At 37.0% G+C, this 13,398-nt stretch overlaps 1 protein-coding gene across 3 annotated transcripts in view; it reads right to left on the reverse strand.

The window, feature by feature from the left end:
- YTHDC2 (YTH N6-methyladenosine RNA binding protein C2) overlaps positions 1 to 13,398 on the reverse strand; it is a 76,793-nt gene that overhangs the window by 31,208 nt on the left and 32,187 nt on the right. For all 3 annotated transcript variants that reach the window (XM_047729708.1, XM_047729707.1, XM_047729706.1), the window contains exons 11-17: positions 8,841 to 8,967; positions 8,519 to 8,584; positions 3,177 to 3,355; positions 2,650 to 2,746; positions 2,482 to 2,569; positions 2,315 to 2,395; positions 273 to 355 (exon numbers count right to left, since the gene is read on the reverse strand). In XM_047729708.1, coding sequence (XP_047585664.1) covers positions 273 to 355; positions 2,315 to 2,395; positions 2,482 to 2,569; positions 2,650 to 2,746; positions 3,177 to 3,355; positions 8,519 to 8,584; positions 8,841 to 8,967 — 721 coding nt within the window. The remainder of the gene's footprint in view (positions 1 to 272; positions 356 to 2,314; positions 2,396 to 2,481; positions 2,570 to 2,649; positions 2,747 to 3,176; positions 3,356 to 8,518; positions 8,585 to 8,840; positions 8,968 to 13,398) is intronic.

Raw genomic sequence — 13,398 nt, forward strand, 5'->3', positions numbered from 1 at the left:
TTTATTTTCCTTTCAATTTTGTTTTTTAAGTTTCTTACATCTTCTGAGGACAGATTATACTAGTCAAAAATTTTTAACATAACCTGAATTCAACTTTTAAAGAAATTATTCAAATGGCTTGCCTTGCAAAAAAAAGGTAAGAATTAAGACTAACATGAAAATGTTAACATTTTATATAGAAAGCAGAATATACATTAAATATGTAATACATATCAAAATGTTTCCATTTTATAGGCAATTGAGTGAATGAATGTACATTAAATATACATTACCTGCCTTTTCGTTGTATGGCACTAGCTTTGGAAATCCACACCATTTTTAACATTGTAACAAAATTCAGTGCATCAAAGGATTTCTGTAATATTTAAGTTATCTTCATATTAAAACTTTTATAAAAGGTGTTTAAGAAGAAATAGCAAGAAGTATTATGAATATATTTTAACATGCCAAGTTTAATTCAAGGCCCCTTTTGATTAGATATTTAGGATGGGGCACAGATTTTAAAAAAAAAAAAAAATCCCCATCGCTGGTTACAAACATTCTAAATAAAAAGAATGAAAAATAAACTCAGAAGAGCTATAAAAACTTCCTCATTTCCTGCCTTGTTTAGTTATTTGTTCCTCTCTGCTACACTTGAATAACAGTAGTCAGTACTCATAGGCATCAAGACTGAAGAAAAATCTATTCTCTTGAGGTCATTTCCTATCAGATTTCTATCACCACGAAGAATAGGAATGATCAGAGAAAGACAGTTTCTAAAATATGTGCCAGGGAGCTGATATGGAGGAATAACAATAATCACTGAACCAATCCTATCCCCAAAGTGAAGAATTTTTACTCCTTTACATTTTACCCCCTGCTGAGCTACGAACAGTTAGCCTAACCAGAACGTTGTAAAAGAGAAAGTAAAGAACCATTATTACCTCTATATTCCCTAAACAATCTAAAGCCAAAATTGACTGTAGAGATTTTAAAAGAATGCATTCCTAACTAAAATATACCTTAATCATTCAGTGACTTATACTTTCCCTTTCATAAAATAACTAAATAGAGCAAATACAAATGTGTTCTTATAATAGTTTAATTATGGGATTTTTAGAAAAGATGCTACTTAGGTGGTTTTTAATAAAATGTCATATTTGTCAGTTTTGTATGTAAAATAACTTCTGACACTACCATCATGTTCCAAACCATGGTTTACTTGATAAAAGACACCTATAGGAATTAATTTCTAAGATATTCACAATCTACTTCATCAGCTTTAGATAATCAGGGCAATAAAATCTGAATTTTCATTGACTCACCATTCAGACTTTGTGATAATATTCATCATTAACCTCTGATAAAAAAATAAAACATATCTCTTCTTTATAGTACCCAACTATACTGAAATGTCCAAATTTTATAATAAAATTGTGTTTTCTGTAAGATATTCCTAAAAATTACATTGAAAACATTAAAAAGCAATTAACAAATTTTCCCACATTAAAACATGATCATTGCTATCCACTATAACAGACATCATTTGCTTTCCACAATATAGACAGGATCTTTCCTTGAAAATCAACCACCTCTATCACTTTCCATTCTTTCCATGAAAGGATCCACCAAAGTGAAGGGTATTGAGAACTGCTGAGCATCCCAGTGCTAACAGAAAATAAATATTGTCTTTTCTTTATATCTGGGCCGGCAGTAAATAATTTAGCCTTTGTAGAGGGTCGCTGTTGCAACTCTTCCAGTTGCAGTGTGAAAGTGACCACAGACAAGAGACAAAAGAGTGAACAGGGCAGTGTTCAGTGATATTTATTTTTATAAAAGCAGGTGCTGGGCCCATGTGCCTGCTAACTGGCATCTGCTGAAGTCTGGTCTGACTGCTCGCACTGTCTCAGGATGGTTCTCTTGAACGAAATGTCTTTTGAATACCCACTACATGTGGAGCCCTGGAGATTAACTCTGAACAAGAGGGACATGTTCCATGCCCATATGTAGAAGGAAAGAAGGAAAGCATACAAAACATGTAATCCAATTCCCATACAGTGACAAAACTTTCAGTGTAATTAGCCAACCCTTTACATTCTTCCTAGTATTTAATCAGCAGAAGCTATTTTGTTTTTTATTTTTGTATAATCTGTTACAATAACTAGATCCTACATTCTGAACAGCTTATAGCAAAATACTCACTTTGGAGAAATCAACAATTACTATATTAAATTCATGCAGAACCATCTTCTCATTAAAATGAATCATAAAACCATTTACGGGAATGTAACTTAACCCTCTTCATTTAAACAAAATACAACTTATCCACACATACCTCTTTCACCTTACCAGAATCAATAACAAAGACAACATCGTTGACTGTGATGCTGGTTTCAGCAATATTGGTGGAAAGGATCTGCAAGGGGATGTGACATCACAGTTAATATGAATACAGGACCAATGGCTATTGAAATGGACGAAAGAAAATTGTATGAAGCTTACTATTTTTCGAACACCGGCAGGTGGGTTTTTTAATACTTTCTTTTGATCTGACGTTTGCATATTTGAATGAAGCATAAAGACTTGGTATCTGTTGACAATGGAAAGGGAAAATACACTATAGTACCTATCAGTTACTTAGAGCAACAAACATAAAACTTTAGCTTTTACCTATGTGTGTTGTCAGCAAACCGCTTGTCATCAAACAGGATGCGATCCCTCAGTCCAACAATTTCATCATATCCAGGTAGGAAAATTAATATTGCACCTTGGAAAACAAGGATTTTTTTTTTTTAAATCACATCTCGGGGCAGCTGGGTGGCTTAGTTAAGCAGCTGCCTTCAGTGCAGGTCATGATCCTGGGATCCTGGGGGAGCCTGCTTCTCCTTCTTCCTCTACCCAACCCCCTGCTCCTTCTCTTTCTCTGTCTCCCTTTCAAATAAATAAATCTTTTAAAATAAATAAAATAAAATATTGAATCTCTGGCTTTACAAACCAGAAACTATCGACAGGCCCAGCTATGATGAGCTATATCACTAGTTTTGAAATACTGATAAAGTGTAATACTTAGGACACTTAAGAGATTACTTTTGCAGTACTGCCAATGGAATTCTGTAAAAATCTGTACACACAAAATATTATCTTGGAAATTGAAGTACACTTTGCTGTTCAAGTTATTTTAGACAATACTCATTTACCAGCATCGCAACCATGACAGATATTATAAAGAAGGTGCATGATCAAATCCAAGTCTACTTTTTCATCATCGAAACTGTGATGATAAGCTTTCAGGAGCTCTCTGTCTTCTGCACTGAGGTCACTTCCGTTTGTGTGAACCAGAGAACTTTCATCTAGATTTCCAAACTCCAGTGAAGCACTTAAAAAAAAGAAAAAAAAAATGACCAACTCAATTTTCATCAAAAACAGTAATCCTTTAAAGTCAATGATTCCCATGATGTCCTTCTTTAAATTTTGAATATACCCTAAGGAGGGTAAATGATACTTAATGTCCTAGCTACAATTCATGTTTTGGCTTACACCTACATTATCCAAAGTAAAATCTATCAATAAGTGCTTTTCGAAAACACAATTTGAAGATACTTCTCCAAAGAAAACATACAAATGGCCAATAAACACATTGAAAAGATGTTCAACATCATTACATATCAGAGAAATGAAAATTAAAACCACAGTGAGATACCAGTTCACACCAGTAGGATGACGATATAATCAAAAGACAGAGGATGATATGTATTAAAGAGGGTGTGGAGAAATTGTAACCATCACACATTGTTAATGGGAACATAAAATGATGATGTCACTTCGAAAAACAATGTGGCCGTTCCTCAAAATGTTAAACACAGTGTTACCAGATGCCCCAGCAATTCCACCCCTAGGTTTATAAACAAGAGTAATGAAAACATATGTTTATATAAACTGGTATACACAAATGTTCACACTAGTATTATTCATAACAGCCAAAAAGTAGAAACCACCCAAATGTACATCAACTGAAGAAAGGTTAAACAAACTGTGATCTAGCCACAGAGCAGACTATAACTCAAGTCAGAAAGGATGTTAGAACATGAATGGATGAACCCTGAAAACATCATGCTGTGACAGAAGCCGATCATAAAAAGACCACGTATCATATCATTCCACTTAGATCAAGTGTATGGAATAGACAAATCTATTGAAACAGGAAGCAGACTAGTTGCCTAGGGCTGGAAGAGCTGGGGAAGATGAGGAGTGCCTGCTAATGATTACAGGAATTTTGGGGCAGTGGTGATGAAAATGTTCTCAAAATTATTATCATAATAACTGCATAACATGGGACCTGGGTGGCTCAGCTGGTTGAGCGTCAAACTCTTGGTTTCAGCTCAGGTCATCATCTCAGGGTCGTTGAGATCCGCACTCAGTGCAGGGTCTGCTCAAGATCTCCCTCTCCCTCACCTTCTCCCCTCCCTCTGCTTGCCCTCTCTTAATAAATAAATAAATAAAATCTTGAAAAAAAAATTCATAACAAGGCAAACACACTAAAAGCCACTGAATTGTACACTCAAAAGGATGAATTACATGGTTGTCAATAAAACTTATTCTTTATTAAATAAAACTTTATTTTTATTTAAATTTTTTATTTTTTATTTTTTTACTTTTTATTAAATAAAACTTTATCTCAATAAAACTTAAAACACACAAACCTTTGATCATCATTTGCACTTTTTTAATAGGTTGTTTCTAATTGTTCACTCTTATAAACAATACTCTGAAGCAAAGTCTACATTTAAAACAATTCCACAGGTGCCAGCTTAACATGACTGCCAATTTGGTTATTCCATATTAAAAGCAGATTGATTATGCTATCTTCCAAAAGCCCTAAATCAGCATAAATTACTGAAATAACAGCTTGCTTTTTCATCCCATATGTAAAAATGTAACCTTCTGCCATCACTAGTAACTATCACTAAAATTTCTAAGAAGTTCAGTTCTGCCCAATTTCTTCCAAAGAGCTTAGCAGAAAAATAACTAATATTTAATATTTTAAAATATTAAAATTCTAACTGCAGTTATTTTAAATTTTAAGATTCATTTTAAAACATCCCAAAATTTTTGTTTTCTTACTTCTTAAAAGGTAAATGAAGAGGGTACAATGTCCTTTGTTTAAAGCTCTAACTTTAGGAGCCCCTGGGTGGGTCAGTCAGTTAAGCATCTGCCTTCAGCTCAGGTCATGATCAGCAGGGTCCTGGGATGAAGCCCCGTGAGCTGGGAGCCCACTTCTCCCTCTCCTCCTGCCCCTCCCCCGCCAACTTTCTCCCTTGCTCTGTGTTCTTCCTCTCTCTCTCAAATAATCTTTAAAAAAAAATAAAGCTCTAACTTTACTTATCAATTATCAGTAATCCTGCAAACACCATAAATTTAATTTTAAATATTTGAAATTTGTAATTGATGTCATGATCTGCAGAATAAAAAGAAAGCCCAGTTAGGCAGGATAATTAGAATACTATCCAGATCACTGCTACTTGATAATCTGTAGTGTCTACTGAGCTATTCCCAGCACCATAAGAACGTCTGGAACATTCAAAGCATCAATGTCAAAAAGGACTGCAAGTTCTGGGTGCTATTATTGAAATGACAACAAAATCTGGCATACCATAATTAGCATTTGGGTCTGTTAAGAACTTTGTGACTCTAACCTTCATTATCATTTAATGAAATTAAAATAACAAGACTAACTTCATACTTCAAACATTCACTTCACCTGAGACTATTATCTATAGAATAAAATCCAAAACCTCAACTCAAATAAAACATTTTTATATTCTTGTGTAAAAGATATTTTAGTATATTTTAACTTCAGTTTCATTTTTTTTTAAAGATTTTATTTATTTATTTGACAGACAGAGATCACAGGTAGGCAGAGAGGCAGGCAGAGAGAGAGGAAGGGAAGCAGGCTCCCTGCTGAGCAGAGAGCCCGATGCGGGACTCGATCCCAGGACCCTAAGATCATGACCTGAGCCGAAGGCAGCCGCTTAACCCACTGAGCCACCCAGGTGCCCTCAGTTTCATTTTTATCTTTTTTGATTCTTATAGGTTGAAAACAAAGTGCTATCAATGTATTATAAAACATATTTTCTTTGAATATATTTTAAAATTACCTTTTTCTTTTCTTTAGATATTTAATCTAAGATTTACATATCTATCTAAATATCTAACCTAACTTTCGCCAAAACCTTTAATTACCTAAATAAACGATTTGTTTCATTGCATTTGAAAGTATTGTCCGAATCTTTTTTTTTTAAATCAAATTTATACACATATGATCTCACTCATATGTGGAAATTAAGAAACAAGACAGAGGATCATAGGGAGAGAGGAAAAAAATAAAACAAGATGAAATCAGAGACAGAGATAAACCATAAGAGACTCTTAATCACAGAAAACAAAGGGCTGCTGGAGGGGAGGGGGTTTATGGGATAGGGTATCTGGGTGACAGACATTAAGGAAGGCACATGATGTAATGAGCACTGGATATTATACAAGACTGATGAATTACTGACCTCTACCTCTGAAACTAATAATATATTACATGTTAATTAATTGAATTGAAATTTTTAAAGAAAAAGACACTAAAAAAGAAAAATAAGATGACGGGCACCTCTGCCTTCATCTCAGGTCATGATCTCACGGTTCTGGGACTGAGCCCTGCATCGGGCTCTCTGCTCAGCAGGGAGCCTGCTTCTCCTCCTCCCTCTGTCCCTCCTGCCTGCTCACGCTCACTTTCCCTGTCTCTCTCACTAGAGAGACATGCGCACACACACTCTCTCTCTCAAATAAAATCTTGAAAATATGAGTAAGTTCTAAAAAAATAAAAATAAAAATACAAACAAACAAAAAAAACTGATGAATCACTGAACTCTACCTCTGAAACTAAAAATACACTGTATGTTCATTAATTGAATTTAATTTTTAAAAAAAGAAAAAAAAATGTGTCAGAGGGTGACAGGTCCTGCAGACAAAAGGAAAAATAGAGTAGGTTGAGAAGGATCAACAGCACAAGAAGGTAAACTACAACAACAGGATAAATTTAGGTAACCCTCATGAAGATAAAATCTGAATAAAGATTTGTGTTCTGTTCCTGTTTTATAACACATTGTTTCTGTTTTATGAGTATTTTCTATTAGCTTTTGAAGTTTTCTTCTGATTACTGATGCGCAGCCCATCAAAGTTCCAGGGTTTTTAGTTGCTATTGTTATTTGATCGTGGGTACTTCTCCCCTCAAAGATGCCTGGCAGTTTGTTAATCTTCAAAGAGAATGCACACAAAACGTCCATGTGCACAGGCAGCAACTGTCAAGCTATGTGGCTTAAAGATGGTCATTTCAATGAAAAGAATACCAAAACTTCCATAATTCTAATTCTTTTCTGTCGGTTTGGTCTGTTTTCCCAGGAAAGAATTCTCCCATTTTCTGTTGAAGAATGTAAGCTTCTAACAGGAAATGGCGACAGGGACAGCAGTGGAAGGGAGGGGATGGAATCTCAACCTTCAGTCTGTCGGGGGACCTTACTCTTTGATACATCACTCCCATTCTCCCTCTGTGCTTGATGGGACCCAAGTCCAAAGCTTCATGTGGCTTAATTTTTTAATAAACTTCCCACTCTCTGCCAAGGTAGGGAAGGGAGATCTCAGCTAATGGTAGGAGAGGTGGAAATCTGGAATTCTGAATGTTCCTCGGAGAGAATTTCAATCAATTCTGGGTGGGGTTTTTGAACCCCTAAGAAGCTAAAATGAGCTGGTTTCTCACTGGCACTTACTTCTCTGCACTGAGCTTTCCATTTTCTCAGCTCTGCTAAGTCAAACACCACTGATCCATTAGCCTTCTACTACCCAAAAGTTTACTCCTATCTTCCACCAGTTGCTATGTTCTCTTCCAATCTCTTCGACTTTGTTAGCTTACACATTTTATAATCCTTCCTTACCATTTCAATGAGGCTTTAGGAAAATGCAAAGATAAATTACATGTGTTGTATCTACAATGTTTAACTGAAAATCCCCCTTCTGCTTTGCAAACTGAAATAAAGTATTATAACACTGGATCTTACTGGCACCCTACCAAAAACAAAAAATAACAAAATCAGACAAAAGTTCCTTAGAATTCAAAAAAGAAAAAAGAGGGGCGCCTGGGTGGCTCAGTGGGTTAAGCCGCTGCCTTCGGCTCAGGTCATGATCTCAGGGTCCTGGGATCGAGTCCCACATCGGGCTCTCTGCTCAGCAAGAAGCCTGCTTCCCTCTCTCTCTCTCTGCCTGCCTCTCTGTCTACTTGTGATCTCTCTCTGTCAAATAAATAAATAAAATCTTTAAAAAAAAAAAATAAATAAATAAATAAATAAATAAATAAATAAATAAATAAATAAAAAGAAAAAAAGAAAAAAGAAAATCTCTGCAGAAGAGACTATAGCCTACCTTGTCATACGCGGTCATTTACATGGTTAAGCCTTTAAAAAAAACATCAGGGTTAATTAAACACAGTATAAAGTTTTACCTGTATGATTCTAGAAGATCCACTATTTCAGTCTGTCCAAAGTGTTTGGCCCAATCTAAAGCCATCCTGCCAAAATTCAAAGAGATCAAATTTTAAATAAATAAGTAAATAAAATAAAAAATTTGTAAAAAAGAGATCAAATTTAGACAGAGAAATAATGTTCTCAAATTTATAAAATGAGTCAAAGGATTCATTCACCCATTAGAGATGGACCAGCAATTATTACACAATAGCTTTTAGTACAAAGACAAACACAAGAAATCAAAACCGGTATGCGGAGCTGTACAGAGACACAGCAAGAAGGGATGTGGTTTATAATTACCAGCCATTCGATGCTTTACTGTGAATGTTGGCTCCCATGCTAATTAACTGCTCTACTTGACTTGAAAAACCTCGCCCTGCAGCAACCATGAGGGCTGTTGCACTGGTTTCACTATGCCTGTAATCAACTAAAGCAAGGAAAAGACAAATGCAGGTTATATTTCCAAACTTTTCGATCATTTTCATTCCTTTTTAACTTAAATGAAAGAAATGAGTGTCAGGACAATCAACCTGGGACTGGTTCCTTCATCCAACAACACTGTAACGGTATTACATTACCCTGGACGCAGATCTATTATTAATGCACCCTTAGTCTAAACAGGGTGGAAGAGGGATGACCATTTGGAAGGTAGGAGAACAAGAAATAGTCGTTCAGCTGTCTCAAGCTCACCAGGGTAATGAGAACGGAAGAGGAAGGCTAGTAACTTGCAGAACCCTTAAATAATCTTCCTAGCCCAGATATTGTCTTGATCACCAAATGACAAGATATAATTAAAAAATTAAAAGTTAAGGTTCATCAGTAACTGGAAAAGAATGCTTAAGACTGCAAATGCAAAGTCCAAGACCATTTTTTGTTGTTCTTGTTTTGCTTTTATTCCCCCATCATTCCAGACTGTTACTTTCTGAGATGCTTAATGGAAATAACATTGGCAGAAAGTTTACTTCCCATAAAAGCCCTCCATGAGAAAAATAATTAAAGTTCTACTGAACTTAATTTCCTTCCTAGAATATATTTCTCAAGAAATGCAATCTATTATAATCACTTAGCACTGGTCTGCTTAAACTACAAAATTGGTGATTTTAAAAAGAAATCATCACTGAAAAAAAAAACCTCTGCAGTAAAATTTAAGATAATCGCAAATGGGCAATTTTAATTTTCCGTAGATACGCAATCATCCTCAGTGTTTAATAATACTCTAAAACTTGGTAACCATTATTAATATAAGTCAGTGGTTTTTCAAGTGGGGAGGACTTACAAGAGAATCACCTCAGGTTCCTTACTTCTGAAACCACAGACAGCCAGGACTGACTCCTAGATTCAGAGTCAGTAGGTGTGGGATGGCCAGGAACATGTAGTTTTAAAATGGACTGAAAAGATTATGATCTGTACTCACTATATGAGAATTACCGCTTCAGCTGAATATTCATTTGATAGCCGTGGAGAAAAGAACCAAAATGTGTGTATTTTGAGCAGCAGGGTATGACTAAGTGTGGGTGTTTTTAAAACATCCAACAATTCTTTAGTACTCCCCCCTTCCAGAGGGAGAGTCTAAGTTCCCTTCTTGAGTATGAGCTAAACCAAATGATTCACTCTAAAAGGTACGTATGGCTTCCTGCTTGCTTTCTCTCCTTCTTTTGACTCACTCACTCAGAAAAAAGCCAGCTGCCACAGGGGAAGATTAAGACAGCCAGCCCTCTGAAGGGGTCTGGATGGCAAGACCTGAGGCCTTCTGCCAAAAGAGGAGACGAGACGACCTGAGGCCTCTTGCCAACAGCCACGTGAGTGAGCCTCTCGGAAGCAGACCCCGCAGCTCCCGTGAACCTTCAGACGACCAAAGCCTCAGACAAGAGCTCCAACTACTTTATCAGTCACTAGAAGCCAGAACAGGTCTCAGATTCTTGAGTCTCAGGAACAATGTGAGACAACAAATGACTGAGGTTGCTAAGGCTGGGAATCATTCATTTGTCATGCAACAATAGAGGACTAGCACAGTAAGCATGACAGAGAATGCCTGTCTCACTAATTACTAGCTGCTTCCACAGGATTCCACGGAGAAATTGATGGCATTAAAAAGAAACCTGCAAAGTAGGAGGTTTCCTGGATTACATGAAGTATTTTCAACTCTGGTGCCAATTAAGGGTTGAGATTTTAGAAGAGAAATAAAAAGATGGGAAGTCAGTAACTGTTCAAAGAGCTACCATAGCATTTTGTTTACTTCACACAGCTTCAGACATTAGAATCTTGCACTCTAGGGATGCCTGGGTGGCTCAGTGGGTTAAGCATCTGCCACCGGCTCAGGTCATGATCCCAGGGGTCCTGGGATCAAGTCCCACACTGGGCTCCTTGCTCAGCAGGGAACCCACTTGTGCTCTCCATCTCTCGCTCTTTCTCCCTGACAAATAAATAAATAAATAAAATCTTAAAAAAAAAAAAATACTGCACTCTAGAAAACGCCCAGTGAGAGAGGCCTGAGTGGCTCAGTCAGTTAAGCGTCTGCCTTCAGCTCAGGTCATGATCCCTGGGTCCTGGGATGGAGCCCCACATCAGGCTCCCTGCTCAGTGAGGAGTCTGCTTCTCCCTCTGCCTGCTGCCTCCTCTGCTTGTCCTCTCTATTTCTCTCTCTGACAAATAAAAAAATAAAATCTAAAAAAGGAAGGAAGGAAGGCAAGAGGGAAGGAAGGAAGGAAGGATAAAGAAAATGTCCAGTGAAACACTTATAAAGATGAGTGGCCCAGAGACACCTAGCTGGCTCAGTCAGTAGAGCATGTGACTCTGATCTCGGGGTGTAAGTTCGAGCCCCATGCTGGGTATAGAAACTACTTAAAAACAGGGGCGCCTGGTGGGTTAAAGCCTCTGCTTTCAGCTCAGGTCACGAGCTCAGGGTCCTGGGATCGAGCCCCGCATCAGGTTCTCTGCTCAGTAGGGAGCCTGCTTCCTCCTCTATCTCTCTGCCTGCCTCTCTGCCTACTTGTGATCTCTGTCAAATAAATAAATAAAATCTTAAAAAAAATTACTTAAAAACAAAATCTTTAAAAGAGAAAAAAGAGATGAGGAACCTGGATCCATAGGATGATGACATCAGAGTAATAGCCTAGTATACACTAGAGAAATATCTAGGAAGAAGGTCAAGAATAGGGTTCCTGGGTGGCTCAGTTGGTTGGGAAACTGCCTTCTGCTCAGGTCATAATCCTGGAGTCCTGGGATGGAGTCCCATATCGGACTCCCTGCTCGGTGGGGAGTCTGTTTCTCCCTCTCCCCCTCCCCTTCTCATGCTCTCTCTCTCTCATTCTCTTTCAAAAAAAAAAAAAAGTCAAGAATAATACATTAATGCTTCATAAGTATATAAATATTTTAAAGCAACATGCCTCAGAGCTCAAATTTTCTTAACTTTCAATTAAGATGGCTAAGCTTTTTTCTGTGGGAGAAAAAAAAGACTGCCAGAAAACTGGAGATGAACAAATATCAACGTTTCCAAATACAAAAAATTTCAAAATACAGATAGATTATTTAATAACCAATAAGCTAGAAAAAAATAGAGCAATAGAAACCAAAATAAATTTACAAAGAATAAGAAAGACCATGGGGCGCCTGGGTGGCTCAGTCGGTTAGGCAACTGCCTTCAGCACAGGGTCATGATCAGGATCCCAGGCTCCTGGGATCAAATCCTGCATCAGGCTCCCCGCTTAGTGGGGAGTCTGCTTCTCCCTCTGCCTGCTGTTCTGCCTTTATGTGCTCTCACTCTCTCTCTGTCAAATAAATGAACAAAAATCTTTTAAAAAAAACAAAAACAAGAAAGGCCAAAAGATCTTCCTTTCCTTCTTAAGAGGTTTGCTAGATTAGTAGATGAATGGAATTACAACCACTTGAACAACCACACCCAAATGTTGACCTAAAGCATACACAGCACTTGGTCAGTGACCCAGGCCTCTTGAGTTCATAAACTGAGAAACTTTATTAATATATTAGGTAACAATTAGAATCGGGGGGGGGAGTTGTGAAACAAAAGCAATGGGCCAAGTCTAATTATGAAATTTAAAAAGAACAAACAGAAAGTCTTAAACTAAAAAAAAAAAATCAGAACAAGTAAATGATGGGAGGGATTCATTTATTAAAATCAGTTGTTAAACAAAAAAAAAAAAAGAACTACAAGTTTCAAAGGCGGTATGAATCAGTAAGACAATGTGGATGGCAAAGAGCTATACTGACCATAGGCTGAATTACTGTAGGTAAAAAGTAGAGGTTTTTAGGCTGATGGACATACTCAACCTGAAGGTAGTCATTAACACTCAGAAAGGACAGCATGCTTTTTAAAAGGGACAAACTCCACATAACCAGAGAAGGCAGACAATGGCAGGAGAAGACTAAACTGCATCTCACATTAAAGACAAACAGACGAAGTCAGGTCTGGTCAGCCCAGAAAATGAGAAAGCAGGAAGAATAACTATCTTCATACCTGAAGGTTTGTCAGGCATAAACAGATACTAAATCTCCTCAATATCACCCCAAAGGCAGAAGAGGGTAGAAGCTATATAGGTAGATTTCACTTCACTCTTCAAAACATATAAAAAAAATTAGCAGTTAAAAGATACCAAATTTGAAAAAAGTGTCCCAAAGGAAGGTAGTGAGCTTCCTATCACATATTCAAACAGATGAATCATTTGGTAGGATCCTTAGAAGTTGTATCATTTTTCCTATATGTGGAAAACCCAAAAGACTCCACTCCAAAACTGCTAGAACTTGTACAGGAATTCAGTAAAGTGTCAGGATATAAAATCAATACACAGAAATCAGTTGCATTTCTCTACACCAACAATAAGACAGAAGAAAGAGAAATTAA

The sequence above is a fragment of the Lutra lutra genome, chromosome 5 (genome assembly GCF_902655055.1).
Source record: "Lutra lutra chromosome 5, mLutLut1.2, whole genome shotgun sequence".
Lineage (NCBI taxonomy): Eukaryota > Metazoa > Chordata > Mammalia > Carnivora > Mustelidae > Lutra > Lutra lutra.